Source organism: Botryllus schlosseri, chromosome 3 (genome assembly GCF_051294905.1).
Source record: "Botryllus schlosseri isolate E-star chromosome 3, Bs_hap1, whole genome shotgun sequence".
Classification (NCBI taxonomy): domain Eukaryota; kingdom Metazoa; phylum Chordata; class Ascidiacea; order Stolidobranchia; family Styelidae; genus Botryllus; species Botryllus schlosseri.
The window spans coordinates 15562553-15590062 of record NC_137238.1 but is presented as its reverse complement, the minus strand read 5'-3'; the positions used below and the strand labels follow the sequence as shown (position 1 = coordinate 15590062).

General features: G+C 40.4%; 1 protein-coding gene and 2 long non-coding RNA genes across 3 annotated transcripts; 1 reads left to right on the top strand and 2 right to left on the bottom strand.

Moving 5' to 3' along the window:
• The first annotated feature begins 3184 nt into the window (after nucleotides 1–3184).
• LOC145435867 (uncharacterized) lies at nucleotides 3185–25409 on the top strand. Its single transcript, XM_080313130.1, has 8 exons — nucleotides 3185–3315; nucleotides 5804–5996; nucleotides 6071–6195; nucleotides 8521–8677; nucleotides 8739–8872; nucleotides 13742–13900; nucleotides 14452–14579; nucleotides 25250–25409. The coding sequence occupies exons 1-8, from the start codon at nucleotides 3252–3254 to the stop codon at nucleotides 25319–25321; spliced, it is 1032 nt and encodes a 343-aa protein (XP_080169256.1). The 5' UTR covers nucleotides 3185–3251; the 3' UTR covers nucleotides 25322–25409.
• Nucleotides 15721–21732, bottom strand: LOC145435866 (uncharacterized). The gene is made up of 2 exons (XR_013914072.1): nucleotides 21266–21732; nucleotides 15721–16084 (listed from the first exon to the last, which is right to left on the bottom strand). It is a non-coding gene; the product is annotated as an uncharacterized LOC145435866 (long non-coding RNA).
• LOC145435865 (uncharacterized) lies at nucleotides 21922–23890 on the bottom strand. Its single transcript, XR_013914071.1, has 3 exons — nucleotides 23515–23890; nucleotides 22861–22988; nucleotides 21922–22057 (listed from the first exon to the last, which is right to left on the bottom strand). It is a non-coding gene; the product is annotated as an uncharacterized LOC145435865 (long non-coding RNA).
• Nucleotides 25410–27510: the final 2101 nt, after the last annotated feature.

The window sequence follows — 27510 nt, the reverse complement described above, 5'->3', positions numbered from 1 at the left end:
TAGCTTTCTAAGTGTTGCACCATCCCTCCATGCTATCCCAATAATGCATGATCGCGAAGCGGCGAAGTCATGGATACAAGTGTTACTAATCAGATCGGGCCAACAGGCCCCGTGCCACGGCCGGGGACCGAACCCACGTCCTACCGATCAAGAAGCCGGACGCTTCACCATTACGCTATCGGACGCTTCACCATTACGCTATCGTGTCGGTAGAATCGTTAAACATGCACGATTAAACAGAATATGCTGCAATATCTTTTTTTATTTTGTGTGCGAGAGAGAGAGAGAGAGAGAGAGATCAGTTATATTTCCGTTCGCACCATCGAAATCCTTTGATGATTGCGATGTTATGATAACATTTCGACAAGCCCACACGTCGGATACCACGCCATAACCACACGATACCCCGCCACCCGCAACCTTTATTCGATTAACAAATTGCTTCCTCGCGTGATGACACAGTGCGAAGACATTAAAAGCAACTGTCACAGGCACCAGATATGATCTTCAACACGGATTAAAAGATCGGCGAAATTCACTTTGCCTTGTTTCATTCAGATTGTTATACTGATATCAAAATCATACTTCCCTCAAGATCTGCAAAACTGTGGAATGCGTGGCGCTTATCACATCATACAGCGTTTAGTTCTATGGAACGAGATAAATTACGTTAACGGACATTTACAGCTACAACATACCAGGAAAATAACACGCTACGTACGCGTATACCAGTGGTCGGGAACCTTTTTCGTCCGAAGAGCCATATTGGCCCGATATTTTCCATGTTAACCCATAAAGAGCCATACAAGATAATCAGCTGCTACGTCACAATTGAAAACTCATGACGTCATGGTAGTACAATTTCGAACTCACTATGACATGGGATTCGTCGTGCGCGCCATATTTTCTCTGTAAAAACTTGTACTAATTATGCTGGTTACCTTCTTTGATCATGCAACCCTTGTGGTGTTCTGTGTCATCACAGTTTTCTTGTGAAATACCTTGCGCAAGGAAGATTTAAATTGTAGAACCAGAACACCCCAGCAGGCTTTATATGAGCAGCGAAATCGCAAATATCAGGGATATGAAAAGTTACCGGAAATGAATGAATTTCGTCGGTAATATTATTAGTTGCACAATGCACATATTTCTATCAAACATTTATCCTCTCTGAGTAGATTTGGAACATTTTTACTCCCAAAATCACGCAATTTGCATATTTAGTACCAATCTAAAAGGTGGATAGCTATGGCGTTGTTTGTAATTTGAATTTGTAATTGTGAATGTCACTTCCACGGTTGCATTGCTATACAGGCGTCACAATGTGTTGTATACTCTTTGATCAATCAAGGTATCGTGCAATCCAAGATTTCGAAGCGGGTATACATCGAATCAGGGAGTGATATTGGTCGCCTGCGCGACAGCAACTTAAATTTGAGGATTTTGAAGAGGGACTTGGAGCCCCTATCCATGAGTACGTCAGTTTTGGCCTTTCAAAGACATGTTTGTACTGCCACGAGAATAATTATTTGGCTGTGATGATGATTTACTAACAAGTCACTGCAATATGGTTAAATTGAGTACAGAAATCGAAATTCGGCAAAGAGCCATATCTTATACCCAAAAGAGCCATATATGGTTCGCGAGCCATAGATTCCCGACCACGTATACTAACAATAGACCTGCCGATCAAAAATAGTATACTATAAATACTGTGGCATTTGCGGGTTCGTAAGTAAACTATATACAATACATGTATCGATAGTTAATTAGTTATATTCTTTGTGTATGTGTATCTGAAGGAATATGTTGATCCAAAACTTTTCAATAATAATCCCCAAGGTTACGATTATGAAGCCTGTCAACCCCAGTGATAAGGAGTTAGTAATAACTAACATGCACTAACGACAATAGCGATCTTTAACCAATTAGCTCCGAAGTAAAATGTTGGCATCAGTGCGATATAATCGGTGACGATGCCGCTCCTCAGCTGGTATTAAAATGATTGTAGTAGCCCATTGCTAATATACCTTCCATGGAATGTGTACAATCGCTCGTTACAATATGTGATGAATTACATACGGATTCTCGGTGTAGGTTTTCTTGGCTGTAATGACCTAACAGTTGCCAACAGTCAGCAGTCAGACGATGAGTAACTCTAAAATACATTATTTCACAGCGAACCTCGATGGTCCGTGCTACAAGTTGGGTTGCATTTAAAACAGATGGTTGTTTGGAACACTTTGTTTAAATCATGTTTTAAACAGTGCTTTAAACAGAGGCCTTTTAAAAAAAATGTTTTTTTTTTAAGTTGTATAATTACTTTCGAAAAACATGTTGTACGGGCCTATGGACGATTACCACCCGACATAGCCGACGTAGACGATATGGGATGGTTGGAACCCTCGAAATAGTCGGTTCAATAGTTATAGTACGAAGATATTTCGTCAAAGGAGCTATATTTACCCTATATTTTCAATTGTCAATGTCAACCCATTATGACGTCACAATTGAATATTCGTGACGACATGGCTTAAAAACAAAACAATAAAAAACATTTTTAAATTGATTTTTGTTCTAAATGCAACCCTAGCTACAAGTCGCAAGATATGAAATCATGATAAAAAATATCGGCTTGGTGTGAAATGACTTCATAAAATACCGTGGAGCCGAAAAACAACAACGCGGAAACCGATAGTGTTAAAATCGGCTTGCTTATGTCATTGGCTGCCCTGAAATGGCATTAATCCACACGCCTGCATGTGCAGTGTTTGTTGTAATGCTCTGGTCGGTATTTTGTTCTTGCTGAATTATCAGTTCTCATAGCTTGGATGACTTACCAAAGATGACTTTCGAAGACCAAAGCAGTGAAATTCCCACGGTGCAATAATTATTTCTCGCTGGTAGCGTTATGCAGTTGATTTGCTAGCGCCTAATCTTTTGGGGAATTTCGTTAATGTAGTCATACTTATTTCTTGACGGTATGAATTTGATTTCTGAGATTAGCATAGGAAACAACAGCACGAACTCGGACAACTTTATTTAGGCTCAGCATACAAATGTATACAAACACGGCCAGGGCTAAAACTAAAATCACATAAAAACAAATTCCTTCTCAAATATTCTGCAGCGGGCGCCAGGAAAAGTGATGTTATCGCCAAGCCGTCGCTGTAATAATATTACCTGCTGCATATAAAAGCCTTCAAGGCGCTCATGTAATAACGTTTGCAACTCGATGCGAGACGACGAACATGTCTCTGAAGTCAATCCTTGTTACGGGAGTATCGCTACTAGTAGTGTTGGACCTGTGTCACGGTAATGTACGGCATTTTTGATCTTATAGGTTGTTAATCGCACGCGGAAGCTGGCTAATTGATTGGCCGCATGCGTGTGATATAATGATTCTCATAACTTGATTTGACGGGGAGGGGTATTGAATCCTCGTCACTAAACCGCCACACCATTATTCCGTCCTGTGGCAACTCGCCTTTACAAGGGACATACCCGATACAAGATTGACGATTATTCACCGATATAAGTGGCGGTATATAGAGCCTTGGCGGATTCTCGAATGCTCAAATGTTCAAAATGTTGGCTGCGCGTTCGATTGCTCATTAGTTGGGCTAGGCAACATCCAGTATCTGAATAATTTGATTCTTAATCGAGTATTAAAAGCTTAGAGGTCGAGTGTTCGAGTAACATTCATTATTGCCGTAAGACCTTGGTAGCTTTCACACTCTATTTGACGTCCACTTGCGAATGAATATAACTTTATTACGAATGTATGACAAAGTTTAACTTTGCACCTTTCACGCAATCACAAATAACATACGTCGCCAGTTATCACAAGCCAAATAAATATATTCCTAGCTATTGACCAGGCATTTCAATGAACATGCGTATATCCTCTCGTGCTGAGTGTTTGCTATACGTATGCGACAAGGTTTGCATTTAAAACAAATGGTTGTTTAAAACACTTTGTTTAAAACATGTTTTAAACAGTGTTTTAAACAAAGGCCTTTATTAAATTGTTTTTTGCAAGTTGCATAATTATGCCATAATTGTGTAAATACTTTCCAAAGACATGTTGTATGAGCCTACGGACGACGACTATACCACCCAATATAACCGACGTATACGATATTGGATGGTTGGAACCCTCGAAATAGTCGGTTCAACAGCTATGCAACGGAGATATAGATCATTGGTACGGATTAAATGTCCTGATGATGATGAACGCCGACCGTAAAAATACTACAAGACGATGTAGTCCTGGTTAAATATATTTTTGGTCCGTATATGACAGGGGTAGAAGCCTATTTCGTCAAAGGAGCCATATTTATCCTATATTTTCAATTGTGAATATCACTTCACTATGACGTCAAAATTGAATATGCGTAACGTCATGGCTTAGAAAAAAAAACAATGAAAAACATGTTTTAAACAAGGGCCTTCTTTTAAACATGTTTGCTTTAAATCGATTTTTGTTTTAAACACCACCCTATTTACGACGATGAAGCCATTCTTGGTTTCAGAGCTTCGAGAGAGGGAAATTTTTCGGAAGTGCGAATTCATGTTGATAAAATATGTCTTCGTCATTAGTTTGTACTCGACAAAAGTACCCAACGCGATTCATCGCAATCAATACCGCACTCAAATTGGAAATGAAATAGGGCTTTCATGCACTCTCGTTTTTCCGTCAGATCCCGTAGCAAAAACGCATGACGCCAGCCGACAATTTGAAATTCTACCTTCAACAAAATGTAGCTGGTACCTACAATCCTGCGAAATTCTGCTAATATTACATATTTCAGTGGGAACATCCTTCTAAAGTATTACTTTAAAAGCAATTAAAAACTAGGATTCAGTCACGCTACGCCAAAATCGATGACACCTGCGCCTCCTGGCTGAGCCTTGAACTGACCGTGATATCATCTCGTATAGAGACAGTCTCTATATCGTCCAGTGGTACCACGGTGAGCGATATCGTCCCACGGAGGCGATTATGTGGAAGTAGAAGTAACCTACTATACCAGCAAAATTACTTGAGCAAGTGGATATAACCTATACTTGAATACCGCGGAGAAGTAGGACAACCTTACTGCTGATAGGAAGACCTTACTAATGAACAAATATATGTTGAGCTTGATACGGGGGCGATGAGTCCAAAAAGTTTGAGAACCACTGCTACAGTAGAACATTACATTGTATGACGACATTAGTGAGTTACCAACTCATTTAAATCTGACAGTGGGAATGGAAGCGACCTATAAAAGTGTAAGAAAAAGTTGTGTTTTGTAAAAATAACTTACAGCACTATATAATTTCTGAGGATCCCAGATTTTCAATATAACTCCCGGACACAGACTAGAACACATAAATCCCTAAAATATCAGGGGAAGTCCAAACGTATAACTTTAATATAAACAATGTCTTATTATAGATAAATTCATTTAGCCGCAGGGTAACATGATGCCATGCAGTACCAGAATCTAGGTCGACAGATACAAAATTAGATACCTTTTTTACATGGTTTGCTATCCCGTTACCACCCGCAGAGATGAATTTCACAATTTTGGAAATCACCGCAGTGTGTTGTCTTGGCCTAAATGCATCCGCCTAAATTTTCAAATCTTTCTTCAGCTTGAGTAACTATGTCATGTCTCTTTCTTCAATTTTGTTTCAAATTTATTGAGTTAGTCACACCCGCCCAATCTCGACTTAAAATAGTGCGGACGAAGCTCTGGCTCGTTGCTGGATGTGAAAAGTCGGAAAATATGACCTTTATATTTCTGGCAATCAGGATGTACCCCACATGGTACCAGAAGAAAGAAGAGACTAGCGCCACAACTCGCTCAAGACTTGGCTGAATTTTTCGGGAGCTGCACTGAGCTTCGTGAAGCAGCCAACGGCGTCCTTCCTTCGCTGCCGTCCGTTGTCGACAGTGTCATACGGGATACTAATTGGTACAGAGACGTTTCAACGGCAACCTGCACGTCAGTATATACTCATTCCAATTTTCGTCATAAACTACGTATTGTATACTATCCTCACTTTGTTTTACGATTAGTGGAGCTGCCGATAACAGCGTGTGTTGGATCGCCGCCTCGAACTATTTATTGACTTTGGATTCCACACTTCAAGCCGCCACGAAAATATGCATGGTGAAGTGGGCGCAGCAAAAGCCAGGCGCAGGTAATTCTAAAAGGATTGCATCTTTAACAAAACGTGTTTTCAAACACGGCTGTTTAAAACATGTTTGGAAACTGCTATTCCTAACAGCATATCCATTTTGTGGGGTTTCAGTGTTTCTGAAAACGGTATGAAATATCATATATCGCTTGGCTTAAAAATCTCGTTATAAAAATGTATCGGAAGCCTCGTCTGTTATCTTGACAATATTTATGACGGCATCTGATGAATGTTGCACAGTACGCCGATCTTTATGACTGACTGACGTGGAAAATTTGTTCAGTCAAGATTGATCTTGCATATATATCCTGATTAAATATAACACAGATGCAACGAGACGAACCTCCTACGAATATACAATTTATCATAACCAGGTCCGATACACCAAACTGCATTTGCCTGGCGTGTCTTGCCTTTACATAGAGCTAATATAATGTACTGTACAGTGTACACACCTAGTCGACAATCTGGCCTATGTCTTTAAATTTAATCATTCAAGTTTAATTTTGTCAATTGACATGATTAGATCGGTTGCCCGACATATGAGCATGCGACACAATGAAAAACGACAGTTAAGCATGCGACGCTATAGCATGAGGACACATTAGCATGGTAACACATGAGCATAGGGACACATGAGCATGGGGACACATGCGCATGGGGACATATCAGCAGGGTGAAACATTTGCAAGGGGACACATGGGCATGGAAACAGATTAGCATGCGACACTTGAGCATGGTTACACATTAGCATTGAGACTAATCGACATGGTTACATATGGCCATGGTAACAGGTGAGCATGGTTACACATAACCATTGGGACACTTCAGCATGTTGACACTTGTACATAGTGATATATGAGCATGGTTACATATCAGCATGATGACAAATGAGCATGCGACACTTGCGCATGCGACATTTGAGCATGCGACACTTGCGCATGCGACATTTGAGCATGTGACAATTGAGCATGCGAAATTTTAGCATGCGACATTTTAGCATGCGACATTTGAGCATGCGACATTTGAGCATGCGACACTTGAGCATGCGTCACTTGAGCATGCGACACTTGAGCATGCGTCACTTGAGCATGCGTCACTTGCGCATGCGTCACTTGAGCATGCGACACTTGAGCATTTTGCATATATTAGTGTGTAGTTAACTAGCGTCAAAATCATGGATTTATACCAGTCCGAACATAAAATATCTCCCCTCCTCCAACCCCAATATCCCCGCTCCCAACTTTAATACCCATCACCCCAGCCCTTTTCTTGGGATACCTTGACCCTAACCCTAATCCTAACCAACCCTAATATCCCCATCCCAACCCTAATATCCATCACCCCCAACCCTAATCTTGGGATACCGTAACCCCAACATGAGCCCTAACCCACGTCGAACCCTAATGTTCCCCGTACCCACCCACGGCACGTAAAACTTCCCTATTAAAAGAGACCCGCAAAATAAAATAATAAGTCCGTGTCAAAATGCGAATTTGGAATCGCTTTCGTCTCACAAAAGGATATATTTTTTAGTTCGTCTGATACGTGTAAACGATTCCAATATATGTGGAGCAATGACAACCTTTATCGCTTTACCGCGATTTTTGGAGCTTTTCACACAAATCTATATGGTCACATGCTCAAGTGTCGCATGCTCAAATGTCGCATGCTCAAGAGACGCATGCTCAAGTGACGCATGCTCAAGTGTCTGCATATCCACGTGTCGCATGCTCAAGTGTCTGCATGTAGACGGGTCGCAGGCTCAAGTGACGCATGCTCAGGTGACGCATGCTCAAGTGTCGCGTGCTCAAGTGTCTGCATATCCACGTGTCGCATGCTCAAGTGTCTGCATGTAGACGGGTCGCATGCTCAAGTGTCGCATGCGTAGGTGACCCCATGCTCATGCGCACCTTTGCTCTTGTGTCCCCATGCCCATGTGTCCATATGCGCATGTGTGCCCATGCTCTTGTGTACCCATGCTCATGTGTAGTCAAGGCTCATGTATGGCATGCTTATGTGTCACCATGCTCAAGTGGCTCTTACTAAATTGTCACCATGTTGATGTGTCCCTATGCTCACGTGTATCCATGCTCGTGTGTCCCTATACTCATGTGTCCCTATGCTAATATGTCCACATGTTAATATGTCTCTGTGCTCATGTGTCTACATGCCCACGAGTCGCCATGACCAAAAGTCGCTATGCTTAAGTGTCGCATGCTTAAGTGTCGCTTGCTATTGTGTCACATGCTAATATGTCCACGGACCGATTAGATCAGCGGAAGGTAACATGAAACCGCTAGTGATAAACCCAGTTCGTTCATTAAGGAGGTGGCCGCCGCAAACGCGCAACAGGACTTACATCGGAAACACAAGTTTGCGTCGATGGTAGATTAAGAGAGCATTACAGTCAATACCCGTCTCTTGGCAAAGTCGATGTGCGAAGCATTGAAATTTTCCTGTTGCAACACTATACACGTTGCCGGTAAATTTGACCAGTTATACTACTCATACTTAATGTTATTATGATGTTAATCTACAAACAGAGCAATACCGAAACCGCTTCCTTGCCCGACCACTCAGTGCCCAAAGTTTACATCAACGCGAAACGTAACTGAAATATTCAATGCTGCAATTAGGACGGACTCTCCGCTATTTAGTGCGTATCGCTCATGTCAAGGTCAGTATACTCCTTTTATATGTTGAGAAGTGAGAACGCAGCATTTTACTAATCTCACAGTTACTTGACCCTCAGTTTATCAAGATCTATAGGTCTACAATATCTACATCCTACAACATCCACGATTAATATAGGAAATAAGAATGCGTAAGTGCTCAGATGCTATACAATTGCGATTTCTGCCGTAGATTATTCGATGGCAAAACTGATTGATAAACTGATAGAGGTGGTCACAGTAGTTACCGTTACTACTCAAGGGGGAGTGAGAAGCAGGTTCAAGTCAAAGTGACGATTTACAAGACATGCCAAAACTACTTCAGTTAGAAGTAGCAAATAGAGGTCTGAAACGTAACCAAGTATGTAATTTCAAAAAGTAGAGTTGCTGATTGGATTGCATACTTTTAGCAGTAAATGGGAGGTTTATTCTCCTACAACATGCATCTTCTCGAGGAACGTAAACAACAGTAATGATACTACAAATAGGTGCAATTTTCGAAAATATAGCCAATACTTTTATACAGAGAAATAGAGATAGGTACCAGTATTATTTTCATCGGCACAATCGGGTGCTTTGACAATCGAGATGCGATAAAACGTTTAGGTCAGTCATTATGATCATTTCCCACGTAATGGTGATGGTGATGGTGATGGAAACATACCCGTGAACTACTTTCTACATCACAAACTTCCCAAAATTAGAGGTGTAGGAAGTAACTTACCTTTGCGTTGATAGCAGTGTTGGGATGACTCGAGTCATGACTTGACTCGAGTCAGACTTGAGTCACCTTATTGGTATGACTTGACTTGACTCGAGTCACTTTGCTAAAATGACTTGACTTGACTTGACTCAGCGTATCAAAAATGTGGATTGACTCGTGACTCGGAGCAAAATTCACGAGTCAATTTCAAGTCATCAAGTAATCGGTGTCGATAAAAATCACTGTATCTTGCGTCTGTTCGGTTTGTTCACGAAACGCTGGTGTAACCCGCGAGAGCGACCACCGACCAATCATTCAATGATCGTGCGTTTTACTGAGCCTCCATTGTTCTCTCACTCTAACAAATATATTGACCGCAAACAAAGTCGAAGCTTACAACTTAACTTTGTCGTAAACTAGTATTATAAAGTAATATAATAGCAAAATGTATATTTCTCTTCTCTGTTCTTACCTTAACCAAACCCCTTGTTTTATTGAAATTGAATTCGAATATAGTTTACATATAGTCCTCACCAATGTTCCCTCTAATTTTTGACCAATCTGCGCACAGTCACCAACTCACTGCGCAGACCCTTGGACAACAATGCGTAACGACTAAAAAAAAGGTCACCACTTCGGATTTTTTGTGCGCAACTTAGATTTTCTGTGCGCAGAGACAGTGTCAGCACTGCGCATTTGCGCACGTGCGCGGCTTTGAGGGTCCTCACCAATTGGCGCAGGCTCGAATTGTGTCATATCAATTTGTAAATGGGTAATGTATTGCATATCCTATCAAATCGTTTCTCAATTCTCTATTTTGGATGGTAACTATGAACTGAGGCTATGCAATTACTTACGTAGTTTAGCAGTTCTACGTAGCCTATATGTGAGCGATAGAGCGCCTTCTTGTGTGTATATTTAACTCTATATTCGTCCATCGGTTCGAAATCAATGACCAATCAACCTGTATTTTAGACAGCTAGCAAAATGCAATGACGTTATCATGCTTCATACTTGGAAAAGGCAACTTGACTTGAATTGTGACTTGACTCGACTTGACTCGAGTCACCTCCAAAAATCGAGTGACTTGACTTGACTCGAGTCACTTTTGAAAATCGATTGACTTGACTTGACTCGAGTCAAAATGTGCAATGACTCGAAATGACTCGTGACTCGAAGGTAGTGACTTGATCCCAACACTGGTTGATAGGTAGAAGTGGTAGTAGCAGTCTAAAAACAAAGTCACTTGGTAAGTAGTACAAGTATAGACAAACGTATTTCAGTATTTGCAAAAGTGTATAAGTACCTATTGGTACTGACCATACCTATCTAAACTGATCATATCACGATCCCAAACCCAATAACAAAGATTTTTGAATAGCTATATATAGTCTTCGATCAACACGCAAATCACGCGCATCGATATAATCTTAAATTTGTTGTTACCGCACGGCGAAAGAAAGCAACACGAAATAGCATTCTAGGGTGCGTGTGAACGAGCTTGCATCCATCTCTATACAGAAGATAAAACCATTCAAGAGATTCGTCAAAAACTGAAGATCCCCAACAAGCAAACACTGTCACATATGTCTGTTCACTAACATTCGTAACGTAGATTGTAAGTGCTTTCTCTCGACTAGAACGATTGGCGGCGATTGGGCTATTGACTGGGGATGGTGCGAACCTCTGAAAGGTTCAAGTTCGTGCGAACGCGAACCTTTTTGAAAGGTTCCCTGTGAACGCGAACGTGAGCCTCATGACGTCACGTGACGTCATATTGGTAATTCCAACCCTACATTTCAGTGAGGTGAAGCCTATATTAATGTACGCGATACCTATAGTGACCACTCGGGCCACGTAATGTAGGGTTACCATATTTCTGGGAAGCAGATTCCGGACACTCTCTAGCGCCCACTAGTGGATTTTAAAATTAGATATAACACACCGTCAGTCAATATGACGTCACACTAGCAAAACATTGCCAAAGGACTGTATACAGGAATGGGGTGAAACATGGGTCATAAATTGGGCCATCTGTAATATGATGGTGATTGATACTTGCTAGGGTCTGCAATAGATTTCTCCACTGGCCGGATGAAATCGTCTGGCGGGCCATGTCTGGCCTGTCGGGATTGTGTTTGACAGCCCTGCTATACTGTTAGGTCGGGGCGGCTATCTGATTGTGTGTTTTTTTAATCGGGTCCGAAACAACATTTTTTCTGCCTCCTTCCGCCTGAAAAAATGCACTGAAATTGAGCTCACCATAGGGTAATCGACAATTACTATATGCGTTTGGCTGTTAAATATTTTAATAGAATTCTGTTTTCATTCTTCCATTAGGCTACTATGAAATGAACCAGCAGGTTGCACATCCGGTGATTTCCAGCCTTTTATGGTCGCGACCTCATTTCTAACTTGAAAATGTTCCGTGGCCCAGCCGAAAACTTGATAAGCTGATTACTAAAAAATTCAGCTTGCTCAAACTTACTCCCGGCCTAGGAAGGTGATTATGTCCAACCTCATCGCGATCCCCAGATAAAGCCAAAGACCCCAAGCTTTGGAGCCACTATCTATGACTGAAGCATCCAATCGGCCTTAACCAACTCTAGGAATATACCGTTAGCTTATAATTGCGATTACGATTAGACTTATTTCAGTAAATGATGGTTGTTCATGTTTATTTTTGATTGCATTTTGGCAAGGGTGGTGCCTGGTGCTCATACTAATATCAATATACGTTGCATTACCTCGCGCGCAGCGCGAAGAAGAATTTCAAATTGCCTAGCTGAGCGAGATAGCGTATTGGTGATGCGTCCGGCTTCTTGATCGGTAGGTTGTGGGTTCGATCACCGGCCGGGTCATACCAAAGACTCGAAAATTGGTATCCGCAGCTATCCTGCTAGGCGCTCAGCAATCACGGATAGCATGGAGGAGAAAAAATGGGGGTGCAGACTAGATGACCTTACTTAAAAGGCCGTATCGCACCTCCGTCGTCAAAGCATCTCGATGGTGCAGGCGAAAAAGAATACCATACCTCTCTCTCTCTCTCTCCTAAATCTGCTTGAAAATAATATTGTTTATGTTGATTTACGAAAAACTTTCGAGACTACTTCCAGCCTTCGAAATTCCGGACATTTAGGCATATTTTAGAAATTCCTCCCGGACGCAGATTTTTCAGTGAAATTCCGGACATGTCCGGGAAATTCCGGACGTATGGCAACCCTAACGTAATGCCACTATGCTGAAGTACATATCGACGTTTTAAACGTCGCCAAATGTATTAACTGGGGCAATCAAATGATCTATTAATCCCATAAAATCAACATCTTCCGTAGTTTTGCCTACAATTTCGACAAGGGCTTGCAACGGAATATAGGTTTACGCGGTAACGGTCAAGGCCTGACTGGACAATGTATTCAGCGCCTGAGTATTGCGACGTTGATATTGAGCGGAGTGTAAAACGGGTTTCTATACTCGCTGCCGATATTACCCCATTAACAAGTTATACAGCAGAAACCAACAGCCCAATCGCATGGATTTTGTTCTTACGAAACAAGAAACATATGAAGTCAAGATAGACCCCGTACACCAACTAGATTTTTCACACCAGACAGCGATATCAATTCCATTGATTGATTGAAAAAGCATCGTTCGCTGACTACATGTAGTGTAATTTGATCTTGATGTTGTGTCATTTCGGGTCAACCTCGCAGCATAAAGTCACTAAATATTCACAAACGGAAAGCTGGATATTTCGTGCGAACTTTTGTACCAGAGCAAGTAGGACACTTTTTGAGATTGTCAAGGTGCATGCTCGTTTAGTGTTGATTTTTTTATGCTGCCAGCGCCATGCATAGAGGGTCCCGCAGTTGAAATACAATAAACTTGCAATCAAAGACGTTATAATGAAGTGAAAATTGTAATATATGAAAAAGGTTCACAGTGCAGAACCTTCCACGGTTCGTTTGTGAACGTGAACCTCAAAATATCTGTGGTTCACACACAGAATGCGAACGTGAACCTCACGCTCACACCATCCCTATTATTTACCCAATGCAACCTAGTCGATTTCGCAAAGAGATTTATATTTGAGATGCACATTTTTCTATTTCTCTCGAATGGCAGCGATAACGTGGCTTTCGCAACACATGAGACGGATTTGTAATTTCAGAACGTAACATCGGTACTTGGAGTCCATGGAGGGATGTGAGCAGCTGCGGAAGAACTTGCGATACCTATGTGACCCTGAAACGCCAAGTGAGATCGTGTCGCACTGGAAGGTGCCCCGGGCCATCCACGCGAGCGGTAAGCTGCCCAACGTTATCGTGCGGTGAGTACAACTATATATCATACGTCGAGTTATACCCAGCACGACAGCCCGCACCAGTTCACTGTAATTTGAGATTTAGATACAAAGCGAATCAACGACCTCCAAACAGACGGCATACGTCTTCTTTTAGCTATCGCAGTGCTGGCTTTTAACTGGGGTGCGAAAACCTCTTGTCCATATAATCATAGGTTTCAGTTGTGACCCCCATGCTCCAATGTGCTTAAAACGCTGACAAGGTTGTTGAACACGAGATTCGCTATTTTTTCCGATTAATAAAGATTGGAAACACTCCTTAAGCGTCGGCTTTAACTTTAAACTCAAGAATGTATTTGCAACTTGATGGTACACACTGCATGCAATGCCTTTATGACATCTGTGCAGCGAAAGCATTCTGCCTAAACTTGCATATAATTTAATACCCATGATGGCCCTACGGCCGAGATGGGGTATAACCGCGCAAGCAAATGCTTTCTTCTGGTCTTCATGCTATATTCCTATTTTTTCAAAACGCCAATGCGAATCTACCTCATCATACACTTGCATAATTTCAGGTCCGCGATATAACTGGACCGGTTGGACATTATTTGCCGATTGTAAGTACAATAGCGCAACAGGCGGTTGCTCGAGAAGGCGAACCAGATATTGCTACGAAAAACGCAGTAATGGCGGATTGGTGAAGGTACGACGATGCCGACTTAACATATTATAATTATTGAATTAGGCCCCACAACCCAACATGAATTATATATAAGATAACGAAATATAGTGATATAAGGTCAAATGGTCTTCAGAGTTGAGTTTCTGTCACTATTTCAAACTCGGCTCATCGTCGAAAAAGAGATTGCACAGCGCCCCAGTGACCCAGTAATCTTCGTCAGTATTATTACAAACATCTGAAGCAGCGTTCACCAACACGCCGCCCGCGAGCCGCATTTCCTCGATCACAATTAGTGCGATCCGCCGCTAAGTATAGCACGCATTCGCATGCGTCTAAATTACGGATTCTAGATCTAAAGTGTGCCGCAAATATTTTCGTAATTTTGGAAAAGAACTGAATGAATATCTAAAAGCAGGCATGCAGACAACCATGAACTTGAAAGCGCTATAAAACTGCTTCAATAAGTGATAAATATGCACATATGAAGGCGAAACCAATTACTGCATTGCCGATAGAGTTGGTAATTGCATTTCATAATTTGGTTGCTATTCAGAAAACCAAGGTCTGAGAAGGTCGGGGACTCGTTTCCAGTTATTGCTGAATCGACTCATAAAAACAATATTACGCAAATTCTTGTCTTTAACTTGCACTGCAAAATTGCTTCCGGAATTTGCTATTAACAACGGTAAGGTTAATCGATACATTTGCAAACAATGAATCAAGCAATCTTTCCGCAAAAGAAGAAACCGCTCAATGATTTAAAAATAACTCTTAAACGCTGTCGAAAACAAAATTAACTCGTAATGTTTTAGCGTCTACTTCCAAATCCAATTCCATGATCGGTGTAAAAGCAATTAAAATTATTTTCATATTCATGACCATGGGAACGTGGCTTGTACCCTTTGACTGAAATTAAAAGCTGTGAACATGAGAGACTGCATCGAATTGACGACGAAGTCCGGGTGTGTTTGTCAGCAATGAAACCCCGTCTCAGTCCCGTATGATCGTATAAACGTCACGTAAACGTGTTCATTATTAAAGCTACTTTTCTTCTCATGTACCGTGCACTCTTAGCGAAAAGAGTGGTTATACACACCCCAAAAGGTGGTACACGAAAACAGAACTTACGTAACCCTGCCGGTGTGAATGACCAGAATCCACCCCATTCCTTGCGGTGTATATCGGATATCTCACCCTAGCCATTAGAATTGATTGGGGCGGAATTTCAATATATACACCCCACTTGAAATCCTGCATCTTCTTCCAAATGGCACGGTATTGCAAATAAACTTTCTTGATTGCATATATTCGATATCAATTGAACCATAATAACATAAAATGGAAACATATTTCGTGAAATAACAAAAACAGAGATCTCAGCGACGGAGAAAAAAATTCACTGAAAATACTGCTCGAAGAACATTGCCCATGTAGTATTGGGAAGTCGCCTCCTCCAGGTTTCCGAAAAACACTCTTGTACGGCGAAGGCTGAGTCACTATCTTCAGCAAGAACTTGTGGCATCATCCTGAAATCAAAATGCATATTCACAACCCAAATAACAGGCACATATGCTAACATGCATAACTTAATGAAAGACCACAAAAAAAGAAGCCATTACAAAGTATATATATTTTCACAAAGTACTTACAAAAAATCAGATGTTACACTTGCTAAGGAATTGCAGCACAGACTGTGGTCCGATAGGGTGAACTTACCGCTATAGGAAACATGTTCACACACGATCACTGTATGTGTGGGCAATTAGGCATCGACAAGATGGAAATTGATGGATAGTTTTCATGCAAACCGCATGTAACAGGCAGACTTGGACAACTAGAAAACGTTCCCTTTTTCCAAATTGGATTGGAATTATATTACAACTACAAGTTTTTTTTCGAATTAGAGTAGAATTAAAATTTGAGCTACACAGTTGGAAATTAGAATAAAATTATAATTACCTAACAGTTTTTTTTTCAAATTAGATTAGAATTAGAATTACTGAAATCGCCAAAAGTTGGATCAAACTCCGTTATCATCAAATCATAGTTCATCTTATGAGCATGAGAATAGCAAATTTCTACTGTACAGTAGGGGTGTTCAAAAATGACTTTTTCTTTCAAATCTACTGGCTACTTGATAAAATTGTTAGTTTACCTAATTGAAGCCTGCACACCAAATTTGGTTTGATTCCAACCAGTAGCCGCATTGCTACAGGAGAAGAAAGTTTTTTATTTATTATATGAAAATGAACGAAAAAAGATTTAAAATTTCCTGTTCACCCCATTAAATTGTTAGGTTGTCTATAGCAACAATGCTCAACCGATTTGGCTCAATTCCAACCAGTGGAAGTGGAGTTATTGCCGTCACAAAATTTTGGATTTGAATAAAATAGTATTCACGGTGAACGATTCTTTAATCATTTATGACTGTTGTGCCCACCGTAAATACTATTTTATTCAAATCCAAATTTTTCGAAATCAATAACTCCGCTTCGGCTGGTTTGATTTGAGGCAAATTTGGTGGGCATCGTTTCTATAGACAACCTTACAATTTCATGGGTGAACAGAAAATTTTGAATATTTTTACTAATTTTTAAATAATAAATAAAATAACTTTCTTCTCCTGTAGCAATGCGGCTACTGGTTGGAATTGAACCAAATTTGGTGTTTAGGCTTCAATTCCGTAATCCAACAATTTTACCAAGTAGCCAGAAGAATTTGAGAATAAATATTCATTTTTAACACCCCTACTGTACAGCAAAGCTTGGCTTGTTTCGCACTATACAGTTCTCCTGTAGCATTTCCAGGAAAACCAGACATTAGATTAGACTTAAAATTAGACCATAGAAAGATTTCATACATTCGATTAGAATTGGAATTAGAGCATAGATACATTTCACCAATTAGAATAGCTTCAATTAGGATAATTAGACGACTAGAATACTAGCAACACCGCCTATATCAGAAATAACTGAATATATTTTTGAAGATTCTTGCTGTTAGTAGTGTCATATGCCATTAGTAATTTTATATTAGTCGCGAAGATTCATATCGCAATTTTCAAGGTAGAATCCTCTGAAAATCTGCGTACCATACTTGACTATTTTTCCAACATTTCGTATTCTACTTCCACTTGGCGTAGTTTTGACTTGTATTGGGAACTGTTGCATCTACTTGTAATCGAGTATAAATTGAAGTTGGTATTCCTACATCGACTTGAGTAGCAACGCTGGTAACTTTGACCATCTCTGCTTTGGTTTACCTCATAGATGCGACTACGAAAGTTGACATCAGGTGTCATTACTAGGGCAATTTTTTTTTGACATGTCAAAAAAAGTCAAAATTAGGTCAAAATTGTAGCGTTAGGTCAAAATTTGTCAAAATTGTTTACAAAATTTGTCAAAATTCTTTACTAAGTCAAACATTTTTTGACCTCTGCATTTCGTTTGTATCGTAGATTTTGCGCTGTCGGTGAACTTATCATTTGATATTTTACAGCTTGTAGCCTACTTTATAGGCCTACCGTTGTAAACGGACCATCGTCTGCTCATTGTGAATCATAAAGGGTCAAATGAAACAAATATGGACATGGTTTTATGGTCAACGTACCACAATATCCGAGCTGAAGCAAGAATGCTTGGACATTGCAGTGTTTTTATCAAGAAGCGCAAGCTTAAAAATTGTGATATAGACCAGTGCTCTTCAACCGGGGTGGTCGTACACCCTAGGGTGTACCAGAATTTGCAAAGGGTGTACCACTCGGATGGGGTGTACAGGGGTGTACCAGATCCGAATTACAATGAGCCGATGGCTAGCTATCACAAAGGCAGGTTTATGGGTCAGTACAGGTTGACGAACAGGTTAATGAGCAATATGGTACGATGTTATCTCAAAGGTAATTCTCGGGGATATCTAGAACTCCTAGACTTCTAGATATCCCTGGGTAATACTGTACACCGCTTGATTGTGATATCATAAGCAAATATTTCTCCTATTCATTTAGCCGTCGGCAATAGTTCAATGGTTCCGTTTGGTGTTGGAAAGTATGCAGTTAACAAACATGTGTTCAGCTATAGCAGGGGTGGGCAATTATTTTATATAATAATAACACGGTTGAAACCGTGGCGGTTAATTAATGAAATAGCTATCTGCCGTCATGATTCGAAACAATGTTAAATATGATACGTTTTTAACTCTTTTTAAACCCCTATCGACGTTCTTCTATTAAGACACTAAAACAGTTGTTCTCGAACTTATTTTAGGAACGCCCCGCTTCATGATAGTGAAAATGTTCACGCCCAATCCAACGGATGGTTTAATGCCATGGAAGGTTAGAGTTGTTGATGAGGGAATTCTATAATATCAAATTTGGACAATACACAGAGCAATAACTATACTATGAGCTTGGAGTAAATCGCGCGGGGCGCGAAAAAAAATACATTTAACTTCGGCTTCGCGCCTCCCTTCAGATGCTTTCGCGGCCCCCAGTTCGAGAGCCACTGCACCGAAATGTATATGGGATAGTACAAAGCTTGGTCGCTTTGGTCGCTGTATTCCGAGTAGTGTGCAGCTCGAATAGCCTTGATGTTGAGCGAAGTTTGCAGTTTTCCTGAAGTTCGCCCTCTCTTGACCGAGAGATTTGTGTTTTTGTCATAATTCAAACCCTTACTTCCACCGACATGATTGGCAAAAACTAAAATGACGGGTCTACCCCTAACTCCAGTATACAAATATTAGTGCGCTAAACCCTCTATGAATTTCAGCTTTCGATTTCCTCTTTTTGACATGAACTTTCATCCTTTATGGGTGATAGATATTAGGTATGATGATGATGATGATGAGTCATATAGCAGTCGCGAGCACTGATTGACTGGTTTTACCAACTACAGACTTGGAAACGCCTCACGTTACGATTTGAAACTCGTACCGTATAATGCGTAATGTGACAATCGCAACTAAGAAGGTTTGACCTAAACTATGGAAAGAGTGATTTCTTATGGATTTAATTGTTGCTCATACTTTGCCACAATGCCATTATTTTGAATCTGGAGTACGCATGAAAGGAATGTAGGAAGCGTAGTCGTGACATAATAATGAACAGGCTTCAAAGCAAACGAATTGTCTGTTTAGTTGATACAGCCTAAATTTTAGTCCACGCATCCTCATTAAAAAAGCAGGTTGTATGTTAAGAATTCCAAGCAACCTTTCGCGGGCCGCATTTTGCCCGCGGTCCGCACTTTGCCCAGGTCTGAGCTTTAGTCATTTGTCTTTAAGTGATTTTTGAGGAAACCGCCTTGATAGCTCAGACTTCTTGAATCGGTACTTCCTACCCGGCGTTAATAAATGCCGCAATGAACATGAATGAAGTGACGTAGCCAGCCAGGGTCGAAACAGCTTCCATGTTGAAATCGAAACCCTTTTGTTTTAAAATGCCGATTTTATATCCTATCTTTCGCCATACATTTGCAATTTAGTATTTTGTTATTAGTGATGCCAATTAGCGACAATAGACTGTGTATAGCGGCACACGATCTGAGGTTACTGACATCTCTTCCAGCCCATGTGCTACTATCGACTGTGTGTGGTGTGAGGCAGGCCTGATACGCAGTAGGCTGGTGCGCCTGCTATCATCGCTGATCTGAATTACCGCTTCTGCAGCAGTAGCTTTACTTACTTTCTCCCCAATACTGTTAAATTTAGGTTGATTATCGTTTGTAATGTCATGCTGTTTTGGGGCTGACACGAAATAAATTCCAATTTGCGTGACGGGCGGCCTAACTGGCTGCGAATAAACTCTGTGACCAAATACTATTTTATTCAAATCCAATTTTTTTTGACGGCAATAACTCCGCTTCTACTGGTTGGAATAGAATCAAATTTGAAGAACATCATTTTTATAGACAACAGAAAAATTTCACATTTATCGTTATTTATTTTTATATAATAAATAGAAACTTTCTTCTCCCGTAGCCATGCGGCTACTGGTTGGAATTGTACCAAATTTGGTGTGTAGGCTTAAGTTAGGTAACCTAACAATTTTATCAAGTAGCCAGTACGATTTGAGGAAAAAAGTCATTTTTGAAGACCCCTAATGAACAGGGGTGTACGAGTTTTGAGCAAACGTTAAAAGGGTGTACCACGTCGAAAAAGGTTGAAGAGCACTGATATAGACAACATTGTCAGAATGAAGCAACACGGTTTGTCACCAGCAGTGTGCACACAACTTGAGTGTTGTCAGCCAACAAATGCTGCTGTTGAACGTTCTTTCTCCGTTTTTGGCAAGCTACGTAGTAAGGACAGACACTTTCTACCCGAGACTGTAGGAAAGGATCTTTCGTTGTACTACAACAAATTTTAATTATTTCCACCAGAATACGAAATGTAACTACTGGAATTCTTCATAGGGCCTGATTTCGTTAAAATACTAGTTTTTCATGTAAAAATCTGTCAGTTTTTGAGCCAAAAACGTTTTTTCAGCCCAATCTACTTTGTAAGGACAGACAGTTCCAACCAGAAATGAAGATAAGTAGTACAATTTTAACATTATATGCGAAAACACCTAATTTGCATACGTGAGGTCAAAATTTGGTCAAATTTTAGTTTTTTTAAGTCAAAAAAGGTCAAAATTTAGATTTTTTAGGTCAAAATCTTCCATGTTTTAGGTAGGTCAAAAAAAATTGCCCTAGTCATTACCAAAGTTGTCATACCTGCTGGCTTGATAACGAGTCTTTCAGTTGTCGCAGCATACTCCTAAACTCGGTTAGTTCCAGTGATATAATTTTGCTCTTGGAGCATGCAGTCTTTAAGCAGCATCCTAAAATTTAAAAAATAATCAGAGAAAGATATGCATGGACTTGATTTAAATTTGACTACTTGGTATTAATCCAAAACACGAAATGTTTTCTAGTTGGGCAATATTGACTTTCAGAATGACCGCAGATACAGGTCTGATTAGGAAACCTTGACTTGCCTTAGCCCAGTGGTTCCCAACCTTTTTCGACACATCGCCCCATTTTCAAGGTCAACATCGATCATCGCCCCCAAAATTTTGTGTACCGAAAATTGTGCATACAAACTGTAATCACCGGCGGGTTGACTAAAAAAAAGGTCAAATTTTCGGCTCGATGTCTAATTTGACACACTTTTGTAACTAAATTTCCGTGGGTTGACTGAAAAAAAAGGTCAGCCGTGACGCGTCATCGCCCCCCCTATCGCCCCCCGTCGCCCCCTTTGTCCATTTTCGCCCCGCTGTCGCCCCCTTCGTCATTTTCGCTCCCCTAGACCGCCAAATCGACCCCTGGGGGGCGATATCGCCCACGTTGGGAACCACTGCCTTGGCCTATACATGGAAATTTGCAAATTAGCTGAATGATAATGATTACCTTGGAATATAAGCTGTTTGATAACGATCCTCTACTGTTTCGCAGCATACGCTTCTACCGTTAAATGTGACGTCGAATTGGTTGAAATTCCATGATATTAGCTTGTATAGCAGCATCCTAAAATTGAAAAAATAACCATGAGGCATACGGTAAACGTTTAGTTGACAATTTGGATTGGATTCGAAAGGCCCACGACATCCGAAATGTGTACTGATGTTGTAGCCTTGACTTGCTTTATGCTTGTAAATAAGCGAGTTAAAGTACAATTTTGTGACTATCCTACGCATAGTATATTACTCACCAACAACATATTTGATTTAACATTCACAGAGTCAGAGTCTGCTGCTAATAGCAATCAGTCCTTGAATCTAACAAAAAGCAGATTTGTGCATATGCACAGATCGTGTGTATGTCATATCATGAGTCAAGAAGTGCATATATTATGATTTGTTTATATTGATCGAAAGGATAGTTTGATAAACTTTGGCAAGGCTATGTTTGCCTCTTCATATTGGTCAAAACATTGAAGACCCAGCTAATCCGTGCATTGTTGCACACCGAGTTGACCGCAGTAGTGCGCATTGCTACTCAAGCAATAGATGTCAATTTCTCATATAGAAGTGGCTATGTCAAATCCATGTCAAGCTGCTTCAAATTAAAATAAATATATGAACAGAACTCAGAGAAGTAGTTTCAAAAGAAGTAGTCTGGTTGATGGGTCACATACTCTTAATAGATAGTCTGAGTTGGCCACTGCAAAATATGTTCAATGAGGTAAGCCTGTTCCTAGTCAAGTCTCTCATATTCATAGTGATAGCAATATAGCATCGTCATATTTTCACCCATGTCATAATATAATTAACATTTACTGGCCCCAATTTACGGGGATCGAAAGATTTTATCAAATGTCCATTGCTCACCTCAGATACCATTGCTTCATATGCTTCAGCCCTTTGCTGTTTGTATGTTACACTTGTTTTCTCATGAGGAGAAATCGATAATTTCATTCTTCAAGAGCCCCAAATTTGCGATCTTTGCCCATGCAAGTCTGAAGTAGAATAGATACCCGTAATATGTTTACCTTCCTACCATAACATAACATAATATATAATGTGTATATAGCTCAGTGATAATGACAGGGTGATAGGCCTATAAACATAGCTCTGCATAGTCAGTGGTAGGCTACCCTTTACACTTAAACAGGTCGTGATGTGCTTTGGTAATCAATATAACGACAATCGAGTCGATTTTTTTTTCAATGCACTTACAAACGATGTCGCTCAAACCCAAATTACCGTAGTTTATAATCATAGCTAATGCTGGACCTGTCAACAGTATCTCCATTAGAGACATTGAGGTACTGTGTCTTGGAGATTGGTATCGGTACTGGTGATACAACAATTTATGTGAATTCAATGTATCGTCACTACCGGTACGTTTAAAATTCCAACTTGCTACATATAATTCTGTTCAGTACAGCTGCGACACTGAGTAACAGGAATCGGATCTGTACTGGAAACGCAACGGAACAAATGTTCTTTTCTACAATAGTACAGATACGAAATGTAACTCACCATCCAGATATTTTCAATCTCGAAAGAGGCTTTCTTCACAGATTCACGACGACTAATACGGTCAGTCGATAGCCAGTCTGGTCTCTTAAGCGCGGAAATACGGCATATAACGAAACATTTTACATAGCTGTAGCCAAACAGAGCAGCAGCTGTTCTGGTGACGACGGTTTGTATATTCCATTATGATGTGACAATTGACTCACTGATGTAATAACTATATTGAAGTTACGGATCTCCGGAATATTTGTATGTATACTATAATTGATTTATCGGAAATATGGATTTGATAGCTTTGAAGCTGCAGATTGCATCATAATAAGCTTCAAAAAGTCTTGCAGTACTAGATTTATCTTCATAGATCGAACCATTGATACGATCCGAAAGCTGTATGCGAATTGTCTGTTAGGCTTAGTGTGCAATTCATAAAGCTACCAAATGGTGAATAACACATCAATATAGATAAGAAAATAACCAGGAAACTTTGCCCAATTTAGTCCCTCTTTCGCCCAATTCAATTATTGTTCCGTGACGTAACCTGGTGTTCCATTCTAATTTGAATTCTTGCTACGCCCATATTGCGTACTGCTCATATACGTTGTGGCTGAAATTTAACTCCTTCTAGTATTCCCAGCTCTAAATACCCTTAACCTGCATTATATTGTGGTTATACACTAATGCTGTGCGGAATAGGCCCGATATATTTTGTACATATAGGCTACGTACAATGTACAATTGTGCATTTGACGTGACATGAAAGAAATTATAAACCAGTATCGTGACAACTTCATAATGTGTCGTATTTTTGCGACACACTTGAGATACATCGGTCACACTATAGTAGACAGGGTGAAATTTCAGCCAAAGTACGAGTAACGCAGTGCACGATAAATGTGAATTACAATATGATATTGCGGACTTAGCTATTATTCATTCATGTCAATGTAGCACACGAACTAATACAACGAATGCTTATTTGTCACTGAAGCTGAAACTATATGCGTAGGCGAATTTACTTGATCGAACCGGGTTAAATCCATAAAGACTGAACAATGGAACATTGCCGAAGCCTACCCAAGAAGCCTTAAAGACATGGACAACAATAAAGTGGGCGAAAACACGCATTTTCGGTGGATAATTCAACCCAAAAGAGAATATGTCCTACACGACCTACAGTTAGACACAGCAGAGAAGTTCTCAAGTGCCCACACAACGATCAGTACAGTGATTCGACTGAATTTTTAACAAGAATGCAGACTTGCCGCACCCCTGCCTGCTTAACCAGGCTTCTGACCGACACAGACTTAAAACTTCAACAGTAAAGTTTTGTGGAAGCGGCTAGCGCGGATTGAATCCCAAACTTCATATTTGTCTGACAAAAGGTGTAATCTTTAACAATTCAACCCAAATGCCAGTGCTTGGGGTGTATATATTATGGTATATGTGTGTAGGGGTGTGTTCGGCTCATTTCCACCAATAGCTTAGGTGTAAATGACGAATTTAGTACCCATTAGGTGTGATGACCCAAAACACACCCTACGCTAGGGTGTGAATTACGAAAACACACCATTTTCGTTTACAGTGTGAGCACTTTTTATTGATTTTTTGCTGTGTCACCAGCTGAAAAACTTTGGTAACGGCTGGTTTAAGGATATATAGATCATGACGTCACTTCACTTCGCAATGAGACATCTATCGGCCAATGCATCTTTCGCTCTTGACCCTGATATTTTTTCAGGCCAATCCTCAGAGCTCCTGCAGTGGGTCGCCAACGAAAGTCGAGAACTGCGCATGCGCCATGCGAAAATAAAGTTTGCGAATGCATGAATAATTCGAAGAGAATATATGTATATATTGCGTTAATTATATATTGTTAAGTAGCAGGTTCTGTCTTTATATGAAGGAGTCCGTTGTATATTATCGTTAGTACTGTAAGTAGGGGTGGTGCGAACCCTTGAAAGGCTCAGGTTCGTGTGAACGCGAACCTTTTTGAAAGGTTCTGTGTAAACGCGAACGTGAACCATGTGACGTCATATTGCTACTTTCAACCCTACACCTTATCCGTGTAACGGTGTCTTATAAAAGCCTAGAAGTGGTCCATGCTTCTAGTAGGAGGCTAAGGAATATAACTGAAGAAAAATTGGACTGGTTTAAAACACCATAGTACTCGACAAACATCTTGAATACCACAAACACAAACAACAACAACAACAGCAACAACAACCCTACATTTCAGTGAGGTAATATACACGATACCGAGGGAGGACTAATGCCACATTATGTCATAATGCTGAAGAGCATGCTGACTTTTTAAACGTCACCAAATGCAGTAGCCAACACCCAATCGCACGGATTTGATTTTTAATGATAAATTAAACATATTAAATCAAGATGGATCCCGTATGCCTGCTAGATTTTTTTACATTAGACAACGATGTATTCTTTATAATAATTTCATTGATTGGTTGGTCGAGAAGCACCATTCGCTGACTGGCCTACTGTATGTAGGGTATTTCGTTTTTGATGTTGCGGGTCAAGCTCACCACATAGGGTCACCAAATATTCACAAACGGAAAGCTGAATATTTCTAGCCAACTTTTGTAACAAAGCAAGTAAAATGTTTGAGATTGGCAAGGTTCGTTTAGTGTTGATTTTTTATGCTACCAGTGCCATGCATGGAGTCAGAGTGGTCCGATGTTGAAATACAAAGAATTTCAACCAAGAAGTGAAAAATTGTATTTTATGTAAAAGGTTCACAGTGCAGAATCAGTTTCGTTTGTGAACGTGAACCTCTAAATTTCTGAGGTTCACACACAGAACGCGAACGTGAACCTCACGTTCACACCATATCCAATGTAAGCCTATATGTGCTTTTTGGTCAATGTCTGGAAATAAAAGTGACAGAAAGAACGCTTCAGTGCAGTAGTAGCCTACTTCATATAATATTCATAATAATATCTATTTTCGCCGACCATTGTACCGTTTCAGGAGCCAAATGGTATGGCAGAGTACTTAGCTCAGTGGTTCTCAACCGGGGGTCCGCGAAGCATTTTCAGGGGGTCCGCGAGACCGCGAAATTTTCAAAATGGTGGAAACATTTTTCTTATGATTTGGGAAAAACCGAGGCAGTTTAACTTTATTACTTTTAAAACTTCATGACTCACATAACCAGATTGGCCGTCTGAGATCAAATAACATACAGTGCAAACTCAATTTTCTTGCCAATAGCCTACTAATACGAACATATTGCTGCTTAGAGATGTTTTGTGGGGGTTTGTGCAAAAAATAGTAAGTTGGAGTAGTAAGGTCCATCAGGGTGACTTCGAAGTATTTGCAACCATTCACATTCTTTTGTGACAGTGGTTCTCAAACTGGGATGAGGTGAAAGCATCTGAAGGAGGGCACAAAGCCGCAGTACTTATTGCTCTGTGTATAACTTTTAATTTCATATTTGACAATTCTCTCTTCGACAGCCATAACGCTCCATGCCATCAAATTATCCGCTGGGCGTGTCAGCATTCTGATTGTTTTATCGCTAGCATTAGCATGAGGTCGATAATATTTGCACAAGACAGATAACGGTTAGTCAATAATCGAGATAAATTTGATCTGAAACTTGGGGGTCCGCGGGGGTCCGTGAAAGTCCTTAGGGGTCCGTGGAGACAAAAAGGTTGAGAACCACTGACTTAGCTTTTATGTAGATGAGACCAAGTCAATGTGAAACTCAGCGGTTCTTAACCAAGACTAAAACAAATGCGATGTCGGGTTATTCAGGTGGCGCCATAGAGCTACCACTGCATCTCCATCGGGAAAGCGAAAGCTCATAATCCAAATATGCACAGTGCACACGATACAGCCATATGACACACATCCAAGATGTGCGGGTCATGGTTTTTCGGGTCTCTGATCCAATCCTGTTTGACAAAATGGATTCCTAATCCAATCCGGGTGGTGATTGCGTCATAAATGTTAAAATCCTGATCCAAAAATATCCTGCAC